At 43.4% G+C, this 18,237-nt stretch overlaps 1 protein-coding gene across 1 annotated transcript in view; it reads right to left on the bottom strand.

Annotated features, from left to right (window-relative positions):
- lg6h8orf34 (linkage group 6 C8orf34 homolog) overlaps positions 1 to 18,237 on the bottom strand; it is a 172,052-nt gene that overhangs the window by 56,349 nt on the left and 97,466 nt on the right. Inside the window, 2 exon segments of the mRNA XM_029661256.2 lie at positions 9,008 to 9,143; positions 16,708 to 16,770. Coding sequence (XP_029517116.2) covers positions 9,008 to 9,143; positions 16,708 to 16,770 — 199 coding nt within the window.

Here is an 18,237-nt window from a genome sequence, read left to right as displayed (position 1 = left end):
GTGATAGAGAACTGGACTAGTATAGTAATAGAGAACTGGACTAGTATAGTGATAGGGAACTAGGCTAGTATAGTGATAGGGAACTGGGCTAGTATAGTGATAGGGAACTAGACTAGTATAGTAATAGAGAACTGGGCTAGTATAGTGATAGGGAACTGGGCTAGTATAGTGATAGGGAACTGAGCTAGTATAGTGATAGGGAACTGGGCTAGTATAGTGATAGGGAACTGAACTAGTATAGTGATAGGGAACTGGGCTAGTATAGTGATAGGGAACTGGACTAGCATAGTGATAGGGAACTGGGCTAGTATAGTGATAGGGAACTGGGCTAGTATAGTAATAGGGAACTGGGCTAGTGTAGTGATAGAGAACTGGACTTGTGTAGTGATAGAGCACTGGACTAGTATAGTGATAATGAACTGGACTAGTATAGTGATAAGGAACTGGACTAGTATAGTGATAGGGAGCTGGGCTAGTATAGTGATAAGGAACTGGACTAGTATAGTGATAGGGAGCTGGGCTAGTATAGTGATAGGGAACTGGACTAGTATAGTGGTAAAGAACTGAACTAGTTTAATGAGAGAACTGGGCTAGTATAGTCATAGAGAACTTGGCTAGTATAGTGATACAGAACTGGACTAGTATAGTGATAGAGAACTGGACTAGTATAGTGATAGGGAACTGGACTAGTATAGTATAGGGAACTGGACTAGTATAGTGATAGAACTGAACTAGAACTGGGCTAGTATAGTGATAGGAACTGGCTAGTATAGTGATAGGGAACTGGACTAGTATAGTAATAGAGAACTGGACTAGTATAGTGATAGGGAACTGGACTAGTATAGTGATAGGGAACTAGGCTAGTATAGTGATAGGGAACTAGAGAAGGCTAGTATAGTGATAGGGAAACTAGTATAGTGATAGGGAATAGTGATAGGCAACTGGGCTAGTATAGTGATAGGGAACTGGGCTAGTATAGTGATAGGGAACTGGCTACTAGTGATAGGGAACTGGACTAGTGTAGTGATAGGGAACTGGACTAGTATAGTGATAGGGAACTGGACTAGTATAGTGATAGGGAACTGGGCTAGTATAGGGATAGAGAACTGGACTAGTATAGTGATAGGAACTGGACTAGTATAGTGATAGAGAACTGGGCTAGTATAGTGATAAGGAACTGGGCTAGTATAGTGATAGAGAACTGGGCTAGTATAGTGATAGGGAACTGGACTAGTATAGTGATAGGGAACTGGACTAGTATAGTGATAAGGAACTGGACTAGTATAGTGATAGGGGGAGCTGGCTAGTATAGTGATAAGGAACTGGACTAGTATAGTGATAGGGAGCTGGGCTAGTATAGTGATAGGGAGCTGGGCTAGTATAGTGATAGGGAACTGGACTAGTGTAGTGATAGGGAACTGGACTAGTATAGTGATAAAGAACTGAACTAGTATAGTGAGAGAACTGGGCTAGTATAGTGATAGAGAACTTGGCTAGTATAGTGATATAGAACTGGACTAGTATAGTGATAGAGAACTGGACTAGTATAGTGATAGAGAACTGGGCTAGTATAGTCATGACTGGGCTAGTATAGTGATAGAACTGGGAGTATACACTGGGCTAGTATAGTGATAGGGAACTAGGCTAGTATAGTGATAGGGAACGGACTAGTATAGTGATAGAGAACTGGACTAGTATAGTGATAGGGAACTGGACTAGTATAGTGATAGGGAACTGGGCTAGTATAGTGATAGGGAACTGGGCTAGTATAGTGATAGGGAACTGGACTAGTATAGTGATAGAGAAGTAGTATAGTGATAGGGAACTGGGCTAGTATAGTGATAGGGAACTGGGCTAGTATAGTGATAGGGAAGGCTAGTATAGTGATAGGGAACTGAACTAGTATAGTGATAGGGAACTGGGCTAGTATAGTATAGGGAACTGGACTAGTATAGTGATAGGGAACTGGGCTAGTAGTGATAGTGATAGGGAACTGGGCTAGTATAGTGATAGGGAACTGGGCTAGTATAGTGATAGTGATAGTATAGTGATAGAGGAACTGGACTAGTATAGTGATAGGGAACTGGGCTAGTATAGTGATAGGGAACTGGACTAGTATAGTGATAGGGAGCTGGGCTAGTATAGTGATAGGAACTGGGCTAGTATAGTGATAGGGAACTGGGCTAGTATAGTGATAGGGAACTGGACTAGTGAATAGTGATAGTGATACAGAACTGGACTAGTATATACTAGTATAGTGATGGTGATAGTGATAGGAACTGGACTAGTATAGTGATAAAGGAACTGGACTAGTATAGTGATAGAGAACTGGGCTAGTATAGTCATAGAACACTGGGCTAGTATAGTGAAGGGAACTGGGCTAGTATAGTGATAGGGAACTGGACTAGTATAGTGATAGGGAACTGGACTAGTATAGTGATAGAGAACTGGACTAGTATAGTGATAGGAAGTGATAGTGATAGGGAACTGGGCTAGTATAGTGATAGGGAACTGGGCTAGTATAGTGATGGGCTAGTATAGGGAACTGGACTAGTATAGTGATAAAGAACTGAACTAGTATAGTGAGAGAACTGGGCTAGTATAGTCATAGAGAACTGGGCTAGTATAGTGATACAGAACTGGACTAGTATAGTGATAGAGAACTGGACTAGTATAGTGATAGGGAACTGGACTAGTGTAGTGATAGGGAACTGGACTAGTATAGTGATAAAGAACTGAACTAGTATAGTGAGAGAACTGGGCTAGTATAGTCATAGAGAACTGGGCTAGTATAGTCATAGAACACTGGGCTAGTATAGTGATAGGGAACTAGGCTAGTATAGTGATAGGGAACCGGACTAGTATAGTGATAGAGAACTGGACTAGTATAGTAATAGAGAACTGGACTAGTATAGTGATAGGGAACTGGACTAGTATAGTGATAGGGAACTGGGCTAGTATAGTGATAGGGAACTGGACTAGTATAGTGATAGAGAACTGGACTAGTATAGTATAGTGATAGAGAACTGGACTAGTATAGTGATAGGGAACTGGACTAGTATAGTGATAGGGAACTAGGCTAGTATAGTGATAGGGAACTAGGCTAGTATAGTGATAGGGAACGGACTAGTATAGTGATAGGCAACTGGGCTAGTATAGTGATAGGGAGCTGGGCTAGTCTAGTGATAGGGAGCTGGCTAGTCTAGTGATAGGGAACTGGACTAGTGTAGTGATAGGGAACTGGACTAGTGTAGTGATAGGGAACTGGACTAGTATAGTGATAGGGAACTGGGCTAGTATAGGGATAGAGAACTGGGCTAGTATAGTGATAAGGAACTGGACTAGTATAGTGATAGAGAACTGGGCTAGTATAGTGATAAGGAACTGGGCTAGTATAGTGATAGAGAACTGGGCTAGTATAGTGATAAGGAACTGGACTAGTATAGTGATAGGGACTGGGCTAGTATAGTGATAAGGAACTGGACTAGTATAGTGATAGGGAACTGGGCTAGTATAGTGATAGGGAGCTGGGCTAGTATAGTGATAGGGAACTGGACTAGTGTAGTGATAGGGAACTGGACTAGTATAGTGATAAAGAACTGAACTAGTATAGTGAGAGAACTGGGCTAGTATAGTCATAGAGAACTTGGCTAGTATAGTGATATAGAACTGGACTAGTATAGTGATAGAGAAATGGACTAGTATAGTGATAGAGAACTGGGCTAGTATAGTCATAGAACACTGGGCTAGTATAGTGATAGGGAACTAGGCTAGTATAGTGATAGGGAACTGGACTAGTATAGTGATAGAGAACTGGACTAGTATAGTAATAGAGAACTGGACTAGTATAGTGATAGGGAACTAGGCTAGTATAGTGATAGGGAACTGGGCTAGTATAGTGATAGGGAACGGACTAGTATAGTGATAGAGAACTGGGCTAGTATAGTGATAGGGAACTGGACTAGTATAGTGATAGGGAACTGAGCTAGTATAGTGATAGGGAACTGGGCTAGTATAGTGATAGGGAACTGAACTAGTATAGTGATAGGGAACTGGGCTAGTATAGTGATAGGGAACTGGACTAGTATAGTGATAGGAACTGGGCTAGTATAGTGATAGGGAACTGGGCTAGTATAGTAATAGGGAACTGGGCTAGTGTAGTGATAGAGAACTGGACTTGTGTAGTGATAGAGCACTGGACTAGTATAGTGATAATGAACTGGACTAGTATAGTGATAAGGAACTGGACTAGTATAGTGATAGGGAGCTGGGCTAGTATAGTGATAAGGAACTGGACTAGTATAGTGATAGGGAGCTGGGCTAGTATAGTGATAAGGAACTGGACTAGTATAGTGATAGGGAGCTGGGCTAGTATAGTGATAGGGAACTGGACTAGTATATAAAGTGAACTAGTTTAATGAGAGAACTGGGCTAGTATAGTCATAGAGAACTTGGCTAGTATAGTGATACAGAACTGGACTAGTATAGTGATAGAGAACTGGACTAGTATAGTGATAGGGAACTGGACTAGTGTAGTGATAGGGAACTGGACTAGTATAGTGATAAAGAACTGAACTAGTATAGTGAGAGAACTGGGCTAGTATAGTCATAGAGAACTGGGCTAGTATAGTCATAGAACACTGGGCTAGTATAGTGATAGGGAACTAGGCTAGTATAGTGATAGGGAACCGGACTAGTATAGTGATAGAGAACTGGACTAGTATAGTAATAGAGAACTGGACTAGTATAGTGATAGGGAACTGGACTAGTATAGTGATAGGGAACTGGGCTAGTATAGTGATAGGGAACCGGACTAGTATAGTGATAGAGAACTGGACTAGTATAGTGATAGAGAACTGGACTAGTATAGTGATAGGGAACTGGACTAGTATAGTGATAGGGAACTAGGCTAGTATAGTGATAGGGAACTAGGCTAGTATAGTGATAGGGAACCGGACGAGTATAGTGATAGGCAACTGGGCTAGTATAGTGATAGGGAGCTGGGCTAGTCTAGTGATAGGGAGCTTGGCTAGTCTAGTGATAGGGAACTGGACTAGTGTAGTGATAGGGAACTGGACTAGTGTAGTGATAGGGAACTGGACTAGTATAGTGATAGGGAACTGGGCTAGTATAGGGATAGAGAACTGGGCTAGTATAGTGATAAGGAACTGGACTAGTATAGTGATAGAGAACTGGGCTAGTATAGTGATAAGGAACTGGGCTAGTATAGTGATAGAGAACTGGGCTAGTATAGTGATAAGGAACTGGACTAGTATAGTGATAGGGAGCTGGGCTAGTATAGTGATAAGGAACTGGACTAGTATAGTGATAGGGAGCTGGGCTAGTATAGTGATAGGGAGCTGGGCTAGTATAGTGATAGGGAACTGGACTAGTGTAGTGATAGGGAACTGGACTAGTATAGTGATAAAGAACTGAACTAGTATAGTGAGAGAACTGGGCTAGTATAGTCATAGAGAACTTGGCTAGTATAGTGATATAGAACTGGACTAGTATAGTGATAGAGAACTGGACTAGTATAGTGATAGAGAACTGGGCTAGTATAGTCATAGAACACTGGGCTAGTATAGTGATAGGGAACTAGGCTAGTATAGTGATAGGGAACCGGACTAGTATAGTGATAGAGAACTGGACTAGTATAGTGATAGGGAACTAGGCTAGTATAGTGATAGGGAACTGGGCTAGTATAGTGATAGGGAACTAGACTAGTATAGTAATAGAGAACTGGGCTAGTATAGTGATAGGGAACTGGGCTAGTATAGTGATAGGGAACTGAGCTAGTATAGTGATAGGGAACTGGGCTAGTATAGTGATAGGGAACTGAACTAGTATAGTGATAGGGAACTGGGCTAGTATAGTGATAGGGAACTGGACTAGCATAGTGATAGGGAACTGGGCTAGTATAGTGATAGGGAACTGGGCTAGTATAGTAATAGGGAACTGGGCTAGTGTAGTGATAGAGAACTGGACTTGTGTAGTGATAGAGCACTGGACTAGTATAGTGATAATGAACTGGACTAGTATAGTGATAAGGAACTGGACTAGTATAGTGATAGGGAGCTGGGCTAGTATAGTGATAAGGAACTGGACTAGTATAGTGATAGGGAGCTGGGCTAGTATAGTGATAGGGAACTGGACTAGTATAGTGGTAAAGAACTGAACTAGTTTAATGAGAGAACTGGGCTAGTATAGTCATAGAGAACTTGGCTAGTATAGTGATACAGAACTGGACTAGTATAGTGATAGAGAACTGGACTAGTATAGTGATAGGGAACTGGACTAGTGTAGTGATAGGGAACTGGACTAGTATAGTGATAAAGAACTGAACTAGTATAGTGAGAGAACTGGGCTAGTATAGTCATAGAGAACTGGGCTAGTATAGTCATAGAACACTGGGCTAGTATAGTGATAGGGAACTAGGCTAGTATAGTGATAGGGAACCGGACTAGTATAGTGATAGAGAACTGGACTAGTATAGTAATAGAGAACTGGACTAGTATAGTGATAGGGAACTGGACTAGTATAGTGATAGGGAACTGGGCTAGTATAGTGATAGGGAACCGGACTAGTATAGTGATAGAGAACTGGACTAGTATAGTGATAGAGAACTGGACTAGTATAGTGATAGGGAACTGGACTAGTATAGTGATAGGGAACTAGGCTAGTATAGTGATAGGGAACTAGGCTAGTATAGTGATAGGGAACCGGACGAGTATAGTGATAGGCAACTGGGCTAGTATAGTGATAGGGAGCTGGGCTAGTCTAGTGATAGGGAGCTTGGCTAGTCTAGTGATAGGGAACTGGACTAGTGTAGTGATAGGGAACTGGACTAGTGTAGTGATAGGGAACTGGACTAGTATAGTGATAGGGAACTGGGCTAGTATAGGGATAGAGAACTGGGCTAGTATAGTGATAAGGAACTGGACTAGTATAGTGATAGAGAACTGGGCTAGTATAGTGATAAGGAACTGGGCTAGTATAGTGATAGAGAACTGGGCTAGTATAGTGATAAGGAACTGGACTAGTATAGTGATAGGGAGCTGGGCTAGTATAGTGATAAGGAACTGGACTAGTATAGTGATAGGGAGCTGGGCTAGTATAGTGATAGGGAGCTGGGCTAGTATAGTGATAGGGAACTGGACTAGTGTAGTGATAGGGAACTGGACTAGTATAGTGATAAAGAACTGAACTAGTATAGTGAGAGAACTGGGCTAGTATAGTCATAGAGAACTTGGCTAGTATAGTGATATAGAGAACTGGACTAGTATAGTGATAGAGAACTGGGCTAGTATAGTGATAGGGAACTGGGCTAGTATAGTGATAGGGAACTGGGCTAGTATAGTGATAGGAACTAGACTAGTATAGTAATAGAGAACTAGGCTAGTATAGTGATAGGGAACTGGGCTAGTATAGTGATAGGGAACTGAGCTAGTATAGTGATAGAGAACTGGGCTAGTATAGTAGTGATAGGGAACTGAACTAGTATAGTGATAGGGAACTGGGCTAGTATAGTGATAGGGAACTGGACTAGCATAGTGATAGGGAACTGGGCTAGTATAGTGATAGAGAACTGGGCTAGTATAGTAATAGGGAACTGGGCTAGTGTAGTGATAGAGAACTGGACTTGTGTAGTGATAGAGCACTGGACTAGTATAGTGATAATGAACTGGACTAGTATAGTGATAAGGAACTGGACTAGTATAGTGATAGGGAGCTGGGCTAGTATAGTGATAAGGAACTGGACTAGTATAGTGATAGGGAGCTGGGCTAGTATAGTGATAGGGAACTGGACTAGTATAGTGGTAAAGAACTGAACTAGTTTAATGAGAGAACTGGGCTAGTATAGTCATAGAGAACTTGGCTAGTATAGTGATACAGAACTGGACTAGTATAGTGATAGAGAACTGGACTAGTATAGTGATAGAGAACTGGGCTAGTATAGTCATAGAACACTGGGCTAGTATAGTGATAGGGAACTAGGCTAGTATAGTGATAGGGAACTGGACTAGTATAGTAATAGAGAACTGGACTAGTATAGTAATAGAGAACTGGACTAGTATAGTGATAGGGAACTAGGCTAGTATAGTGATAGGGAACTAGGCTAGTATAGTGATAGGGAACTGGGCTAGTATAGTAATAGAGAACTGGACTAGTATAGTGATAGGGAACTGGGCTAGTATAGTGATAGGGAACTGGGCTAGTATAGTGATAGGGAACTGAGCTAGTATAGTGATAGGGAACTGAGCTAGTATAGTGATAGGGAACTGGGCTAGTATAGTGATAGGGAACTGAACTAGTATAGTGATAGGGAACTGTGCTACTATAGTGATAGGGAACTGAACTAGTATAGTGATAGGAAACTGGGCTAGTATAGTGATAGAGCACTGAACTAGTATTGTGATAGGGAACTGGGCAAGTATAGTGATAGGGAACTGGGCTAGTATAGTGATAGGGAACTGAACTAGTATAGTGATAGGGAACTGGGCTAGTATAGTGATAGGGAACTGGGCTAGTATAGTGATAGGGAACTGGGCTAGTATAGTGATAGGGAACTGAACTAGTATAGTGATAGGGAACTGGGCTAGTATAGTGATAGGGAACTGGGCTAGTATAGTGATAGGGAACTGGGCTAGTGTGGTGATAGGGAACTGGGCTAGTATAGTGATAGAGAACTAGGCTAGTATAGTGATAGGGAACTGGGCTAGTATAGTGATAGGGAACTGGGATAGTATAGTGATAGGGAACTGAACTAGTATAGTGATAGGGAACTGGGCTAGTATAGTGATAGGGAACTGGGCTAGTATAGTGATAGGGAACTGGGCTAGTGTGGTGATAGGGAACTGGGCTAGTATAGTGATAGGGAACTGGGCTAGTATAGTGATAGGGAACTGGGCCTATGGACACTGCAGTAGTAAGTCAGGCACACAGACACACTGGCACAGGTAAGGCCCAGGTAACCCCCAGGTCAGAGTAAAGGATAAATATTTACCTTGCACACCTTGAGCAGATGTTGAGTGTGACCTTGGCCTGGGGCTCTGGGAGGTAGGAGCTACGACCCTGACTGAACTTACTTCCTGACGGGGCCAGTCCTGTTACCCCCTCCATACGCAGGTCATCTAGGTCCTCTATGGAGAGAGAGGAGAGAGGGCGAGAGGAGAGAGAGGGAGAAAGGGGGAGGGAGAGAGGGAGACAGGGAAGAGAGAGAATGGGTGAAGTACAGGGAGATGGAGTGAGGAAGAGGGATGAGGAATAGAAGGAAAGAGTGAGAGAGGGGAAAGAGGGAGAGAAGGAGAGGGACAGTCATTTATCATAGTCACTGAGTCATCAACAGATGCATTGTATCTGTCTTAGCTGTCTCAGCCGTCCAGAACTGAGGAAGGATGAACCAACACACACACACACACACTAAGAGACGATAGACTGACAAGACTATCTTGCATCAATTAGCCAATAAATAGATGGTGGTTGTAAGGAGAAGAGACAGAGAAGGCAGTCCTGAAGGAGAGATGATGAGAGAGAGACCACACATCCTGACCAGAGAGAAGGGGAGAAGTTTCTCTGTGTGTTCTCTCCCTGTGTCCTCATAAGAACAGTCCTCGGTCTGCATGACTCTCTAAAGAGCTCCATATGAACTAGACACGCCAGTGTCATCCCCTCTCCTTCTCCCCAGTCTCTCTGTCTCTTTCACCCCCCCCCCCCCCCCTATCTCTCTCTCTGGTTTGTTTTAACATACTGCTGTTGGACAGGGAGACAGAATAAAGTTGAACTGAGATCCACACGCGATAGTGTTCCCAGGTTCAGTGCTGTGTGTTCCCAGGTTCACCACTGGGCCCATGTTCAGCTTTAACCAGGCTTATATGATCAGGTATCAGAGAATAGAATTTTCAGCTTCAAGGCAAAGTAGGTGACACACGTTTCGGTAACAGAGACAATAATACAATCATTGAGAACAGAAAGCATAACTTTGTTTGCGTTCCAAATGACAGCCTAGTCCCTTTATGGCTTTGTGGACCCTGGTCAAAAGTAGTGCACTATATAGAGAATAGGGTTCCATTTGGGATGCACACTCAGTCTAATAAGCAGGGTCATGACTGAGTAGAAAAGAAGGGTAGTAAAATATAAATAACTTCATGTTTATTGTCACAAAACTAAAACCAGTAACGCTTTATTAAATATAGCAGGACATCAAAGAGGGATGTAAATTCGACAGCAAGTTCTTGGTTCTGAATAAATGTTTTGAGAGACGAAACACATTGCAACAATTATATAGCGTAAGTCTGAATTTGTATGTTGACGACATGAGTCATGGTCTGAGTTAGCTAACTGTTGGTAAAGATATATAATATAGCTTTTTAATTTACAAGTTGATGTCTTAAAGGTCCAATGCAGCCGTTTTTATCTCAATATCAAATCATTTCTGGGTAACAATTAAGTCAAATGGTTCAAAGAATTTTTTTAAACAACAATTAATTCTTGGCAAAAAAGCTATTTCTCATGCAAGAAAGTACTATTCCAACCTCAAAGTGTGGAATATATATATAAAACACAGGAAATCACATTTTTGACAGCACTGGGCCTTTAAAATAAAATAAAAACTTGCCCGTATCACTTGTGTTTATTAAGCATACAGGCAAGCGCAGTTTGAAGATATCCTAGAAGGATTCCCAGGCACCTGCAACAAAACACCTCAGACGTGCGAGTGCTTTCCCTTTTTTAATAACAAGTTGATAGATACAGTACCTCAAGCCATTACTGTATGGACCATTTGACAGCATATAAAGGATGTTTTCTTTAACAACAATAGCCCATTTTGTTTTCATCAGTCATCAGGAATGTGAGAAATGTGACAACAAGAGATCAAATGCCGGACATAATTATTACCACTCACTAGTGTGTGTGTGTGTGTGTGTGTGTGTGTGTGTGTGTGTGTGTGTGTGTGTGTGTGTGTGTGTGTGACAGATATACACATTAGTCACATTGATCCTCTCCCCGTCAATCTCATGTTACTGGCCTCCTGGTTGAGACGAGAAGATAGAAAACAGCGGCTTACACTTTGATAGAAGAGGAGGCGTGACTAATCACCTGGATTAGAGGAGAGACACTCATCCACTGAGAAATGTTCCTCTTCCCTCCATCCATCACACTGGCCCTGCGCCAGGCTATCTCTCACCTGTCTCTCCTCGTTACGCGTTTGTCTGTGTGTGTGTGTGTGTGTGTGTGTGTGTGTGTGTGTGTGTGTGTGTGTGTGTGTGTGTGTGTGTGTGTGTGTGTTTGCTTGCATGCCTCCCTTTGGTTCGTACGTGCATGTCTCCTCTCCGTAGGTGAAGAAATCATTTAAAGAGAGCGAGAGGAGACGAGAGAGGAGAGAAATACCATACCAGCTGCAAATGAAGAATTCCACAAGGAGTAAAATTCCATGAGAAGTACATTTTCAGAGAGGCACTGATGTGTGTCTAAAAGGAATACCAGCCCGGGTGTTACATGTAGTCAGATTGCCCGGGTGTTACATGTAGTCAGATTGCCCGGGTGTTACATGTAGTCAGATTGCCCGGGTGTTACATGTAGTCAGATTGCCCAGGTGTTACATGTAGTCAGATTGCCCGGGTGTTACATGTGGTCAGATTGCCCGGGTGTTATGTAGTCAGATTGCCCGGGTGTTACATGTAGTCAGATTGCCCGGGTGTTCAATGTAGTCAGATTGCCTGGGTGTTACATGTAGTCAGATTGCCCAGGTGTTACATGTAGTCAGATTGCCCAGGTGTTACATGTAGTCAGATTGCCCGGGTGGTACATGTAGTCAGATTGCCCTAGTGTTACATGTAGTCAGATTGCCCAGGTGTTACATGTAGTCAGATTGCCCGGGTGTTACATGTAGTCAGATTGCCTGGGTGTTACATGTGGGGTGTTGTTATGTAGTCAGATTGCCCGGTGTTACATGTAGTCAGATTGCCGGTGTTACATGTAGTCAGTGGTTACATGTAGTCAGATTGCCCTAGTGTTACATGTAGTCAGATTGTCCGGGTGTTATATGTAGTCAGATTGTCCGGGTGTTACATGTAGTCAGATTGCCTGCGTGTTCAATGTAGTCAGATTGCCCGGGTGTTCAATGTAGTCAGATTGCCCGGGTGTTACATGTGGTCAGATTTCCCGGGTGTTCAATGTAGTCAGATTGCCCGGGTGTTACATGTAGTCAGATTGCCCGGGTGTTACATGTAGTCAGATTGCCCGGGTGTTCAATGTATTCAGATTGCCCGGGTGTTACATGTAGTCAGATTTCCCGGGTGTTCAATGTAGTCAGATTTCCCGGGTGTTACATGTAGTCAGATTGCCCGGGTGTTCAATGTATTCAGATTGCCCGGGTGTTACATGTAGTCAGATTTCCCGGGTGTTCAATGTAGTCAGATTTCCCGGGTGTTACACGTAGTCAGATTGCCCAGGTTTTGATTTAGAATTGTCTGATTGGGTGTTAAGATTTTTCCTTAATTTTTCTATCGTCTGATGAGATTAGCATAAACATTTGATAACATACACACCATGAAGATGAACGTTTATATCATGCTGACATTGAGCCATACTACTTCTTACCGTGCCAGACGAGGTGAGATTTCTCACCTGAAGCACTGAGAGACTTGGGCCTGGTCAAAAGTATTTCACTGTAAGGAAAATAGGTTTCCAGCTGGTACACACAGTCCCAGAACACAGGTCATCCAGGGACTGGGACTGGTGTGGATAACACAGGGTGACTGAATGCTTCTGTCATGCTTCTGAGAATGCCTGTAAGCATAGTCTCATTCATCATCACTGCTGGGAAATGAGAGTGGGTGGGCAAGGGGAGAGAGGTTACCGGCCGTGGGAACCATATCTGTGTCCCAAATGGCACCCTATTCCTGTTACTTTTGACCAGGGTCCATAGGGGTCTGGTCAAAAGTAACGCACTGTTGGGAATAGGGGGTCCTTTGGAACACAAGCCATGGCTTAATATTGTGTCAACGCCCAGACCATCACCTGCTCCTCCACCTAATCCGTCTCCTGGTCGTTATCTACTCTGTAAGGTCCTGTCTAGAGACTGGTTTGGTTTACGCGGTGGTAGACTACAAGTCCGAAAAGTCTAGGTGGGTCACAGCGGGAACCACTGCTGTAAAGTTACTGTGTTCAAACGTTGCCACGGTCACAGCACATTACCTTACGGGAAGCTTTTAATCTCCGAGTTCACCTCTCCCTTTGACCTTGTTCCTTGTAGGTGGAGATAAAGAAATGACAAAAACACGGAGAGGACAAAATCTCTGTCTAATCTTTCAGGCGAGTCGAATAAAGACATTACATGCAGCTTTAGATTTAGTTTGTGTTTTGTCTAAACAAGATGTGACCGCTGTTGAGAACAAGCCGGGCATGACAACATGGCGCACTTACAGGACGGCAAGTCTTTCCGGCCTACAAACAGTGTCAATGGGATTATACATTGGGATCTCACACACACACACACACACACACACACACACACACACACACACACACACACACACACACACACACACACACACACACACAGTCAGTCAGTCAGTGGAATTACACTGTCAACCCTGCTGTGTATGAATAACACTGGTCTGATGCTATCAGGTGTGGGCTCCTACAAAGAGACACAGGGGCCTCCAGGGGCCAGGGGAGAGAAACGGAGTGATCCCTGGAAGTTACACTCACCCTTATTAGTGTGACTTAAGGTACATTGGCATACAGATTGTGTGTGTGTGTGTGTGTGTGTGTTTGCCCACAATGCCATGGCTGATGTGTATTTTATGTGGGCATATAGCTGCTTGCTGCTGTGCCAGTGAAGTGTTGTTGCCAGACATAGACGTAAATAATGGGAGCTGACTAAACTAAACTACAGAGGATAAATCATCTTTTTGTTTGTTCCCCTTTTCTACTGGTCCCATTGAAAAGAGAGTTGATTTATTCAGCCAGACACAACTGAGTTTATCTCCCTTGGGTTAGCAACACATCCTACCATAACCCCCGCACCAAACCCCCCACACAATAACACCGTCTAAGAGAAGTTTACATTACAGACCGGCACGTCAATACGTGTCACCATGCAACACTCACGTCACACGCAGTTGCGTCTGTCTAGACACAACAAAGTCAGCACTCAGCCCACCCGTTTGTCAGCGAGCGAGGCACATTTTCACTCCCTCAGAGTCAGAGCACAGCGGGGCAGCCGCACATGGTCCCTGGGTACGTCCAAAATATGACCCTATTCCCTACATTCTCTAATGCTTCCTGGTCGAAGGAGGAGCACTATATAGGGAATAGGGTGGCATTTGGAAAGCAGACCCTGCATCAAACGTTGAGACATGACTGATAAATATAACTGGCAGAGGAGAGGAGATGGGTGGAAAGTATTTGAGCGATGCGATGTGAACAAAGAGGTCTGAGTAATGAGGAATTCCTTCTCTCAATCACTCACTACACCAAAGCAAAAAGCGGAGCTGGTGTGTGTGTGTCTGTTCCCCCATCAAGCTTCCATGTTATTTAATGTCATTTAGACGGAGACTGACTGACTCTCTCCTCTCTCTGTTCTAAATCAAGAACTGAAGTCATAATTAGTATATTCATCTCACAAATAACCTAACCTACACTTTCTGAGATGATGTGTTGACATATGTATAGTGTGCAATCATCTAACTCTCTCCCCCACACACAGAGACAGAGATACAGAGAGAGACACAAACACACTGGTACGCACACACCCTTTCTCACGCACACCAGATCCAAGACTACGAGTTTATTGATTCACCTATGAGTGAACTAATTGACTAATTTCCAGCCCTTCATAGGTCCTAGCTGTGCCTGTGATGCTGTGATGCTGTGGCTCTGTGTCTGGGAGGTCACAATGGGATGCATCCCAAATGGCACCCTATTACCTATATAGTACACCCATAGGGTCCTGGTCAAAAGTAGTGCACTACGTAGGGAACAAAGTACCATTTGGGATATAGCCTATAACAGCAGGCTCTAGTCTTGTGTCATTATAAAATAGACTGTGGCTCTACTGTCTCTACTATCCGCTGCGCTGTAATTAACAATATCTCTGTAATGATAGATATCAAAGAGAGTGGTGGCAGACACACACATACAGCATGCATGCACAAACACACACACATACAGCATGCATGCACAAACACACACACACATACAGCATGCATGCACAAACACACACACATACATACAGCATGCATGCACAAACACACACACATACAGCATGCATGCACAAACACACACACACACACACAGAGAGAGAGAAATAATTATTTGAATTGTGAGAGAAAAAAGAGAGTGAAAGAGAGGGGGGGGTGAAAGAGAGAGGGGGAGAGAGTGAGGGAGAGAAAGAGAGACCCCACGCTCTCCCTGCCCCTCACACAGTCAGCTCAAGCATTTGTGATTCATGAAGTATTAAACACAAAGCATTGACTCTGTGGTTAGATCTCCCAGAACGGGCCAGAGAGGTATTTGTTTAGCTTTGTAATAAAAGCAATATTCCAACTTACATTTCATAATTACAACTCAGCTTTCAATTGCGTTTCTTTCCCAGTCCCTGTCATTCCCTTCAAAGTCTGTCTGTCAGATCCCAACCTCATGCAGTATCTCAAACAGACACAGAGAGAGAGAGGGAGAAGAGAGAAGAGAGAATAGAGAGAGAGAGAGAGAGAGAGAGAGAGAGAGAGAGAGAGAGAGAGAAAGAGCTTTAGATATCAGAGAACACTGCCTTTACAAGAAAGAGAACAAACTAAAAGAATCAGATGGAGAGCGAGAGAATGCAAGATCAGAGCCTGTGAAAGTCTTGTCAGAACTCCACAACACTGTTCTGTCAACTCATTCAACTCAAGCTCTTAAACTGTAATCCTTCTCTCTGAGATAAAGCCTGGAGACAGGGAACAACAACCGTCTCCCAGGCTCAATACTGCCATCTAGAGTTCATATAAGTAACTGTTGATGCAATATGATAAGAATACAGTATTAAGACATCAATGTTAGAGACCTGGGCCAGTATCCATAAAGTGTCTCAGAATAGGAGTGCTGATGTAGGATCAGACCCTCCCTGACCATGTATTCTTCTTCACTATGATCTAAAAGGCTAAATTGATCTTTGGTCTCCCGAAAGGTGCAGCGGTCTAAGGCACTGCATCTCAGTGCTAGAGGCATCACTACAGTCCCTGGGTCGATTCCAGGCTGTATCACATCATGCCGTGATTGGGAGTCCCATAGGGCGGCGCACAATTGTCCCAGCATCGTCCGGGTTTGACCAGGGTAGGCCGTCATTGTAAATAAGAATTTGTTCGACTTGACTAGTTAAATAAAGGTTCCATTTCAAATGTTAAAAAAAATATTTGTGAACACTAGCCCCGGCCCAGTTACTAAAGGAGAACAACAGAGAAGGTGTCTGGGTGATCTACAGCCCAGAGATAACAATGTCTGGGTGGGGTTGCCAGATTTTGTGGGTTACATTGTCAAGTAATGAGGTAGTTGGAGCTGAAACCCCCCTCCCCCCACCCCCCTGTGTCCACAGTCCTCATTCATACACACCTGAAGAGGTGATGGGGAGTTGACAACCTGTTGGTGATAAACACATAGATACGAAAGACAACACAAACACTCTGATTACTCAGTAATGACCTCATAAAGTCTGTAACTCACTGTTTGTCAGATGCATCTTCATTTTGACGCTAACAGGGGCCACCCTTTCTCCTATAAAAACACCTGAGAATGACATTGTGGATTTTTATCACGAGAAGAACAAAGGTCACACACAATGCACAATGTTGCTGGCAAAGATACTGTAAAATGAACAAAGGCCTTTTCATAGATATAAAAAAACAGATGTATTTATTGTCTATGGGTCTTTTCAGGTATTTAGTCAAGAACACTCTTCAGATAGATCATTCTAGGCACAAGCATAAAGGTCCTTTATCCTCAAACTTCTCTATTTAAATAAACTATCGGTGTTGAGCCATAATATTACAGTATGTGTCCATTCATATAATCTGTCATTCCAAGACCAACCCCTTCTATCCGTAAACTCAGACCAGTGAGTGTCCGATTATTTCCCAACAGATAACACTGTAACACTGAACTTGCCCATCAGTGTTGTAGTTGCCTCTAGTAATACCACTGCAATTCACCCTTCAACCAACCCATCCATCTGCACATGTATTATTTTACAGGGCCTCATAATGGCAGCACTTCTTTTCTAACTGGGGACTCTTTCTCCCATCAAACTATATAGTATCAGAGCCTTTAGTCAGAGATGCTGTCACCCTGCCAGCCGTTTCCACCCCCTGTACTTGACTTGATCTTATGTGATTTAGTACCGCTGTAATTCACACTACTAACATGCCCTTCTCTTCTCCTCTTGTGTCTTTTAACAAACAACGCTCCCTGATGATACGGCTCAGTTGTTTGTTTGCGCTGTTGCCGGGGCAACTGTTGTGTCTCTGGTTGTCAGGGCAAGGAAGGAGAGGAGGAGAGGGGGAGGACTGGCGTCAGGAAGTTCAGAGCAGGGTGAGGTGTCTGCCAGCCCTGGCACTCTCTTTCTTTCCCCCTCTCCTGCTCTAGCTCTCATTCTCTCCCGCTCTCTCTCTCTCTCTCTCTCTCTCTATTCTAAATACAGAATAGAACAAAGAGATATACTGATATTGGGGCTGGGCTCTGAAGCTCTGCCATTGGACCAGATTTTCGCACGCACGCACGCACACGCACACACACACACACACACGCACACACACACACACACACACACACACACACACACACACACACACACACACACACACACACACACACACACACACACACACACCTTAGTATTCTTTGTTTTCTTTATTATTTTGCTTAGGTCAGGGTGTGACATGGGTGATGTATGTGTTTTTGTACTGTCTAGGGGTTTTGTATGTTTATGGGGGTGTATACTATCTAGGTGTTTATGTATGTCTATGGTTGCCTAGATTGGTTCTCAATTAGAGGCAGCTGTTTATCGTTGTCTCTGATTGGAAACCATATTTAGGCAGCCATCTTCTTTGGGTATTTCGTGGGTTATTGTCTGTGTTAGTTGCCTGTGTCAGCACTATATTAAGCTTCACCTTCGTTTTGTTGTTTTTGTAGTTTGTTTATGTGTTTCTTCGTCGTCATTAAAGGAACACGTATTCATATCACGCTGCTTGGTCCTTT

The sequence above is a fragment of the Oncorhynchus nerka genome, linkage group LG6, assembly GCF_034236695.1.
Source record: "Oncorhynchus nerka isolate Pitt River linkage group LG6, Oner_Uvic_2.0, whole genome shotgun sequence".
In the NCBI taxonomy this organism is placed as follows: domain Eukaryota; kingdom Metazoa; phylum Chordata; class Actinopteri; order Salmoniformes; family Salmonidae; genus Oncorhynchus; species Oncorhynchus nerka.
This window is presented reverse-complemented; position numbering and strand designations above follow the sequence as displayed.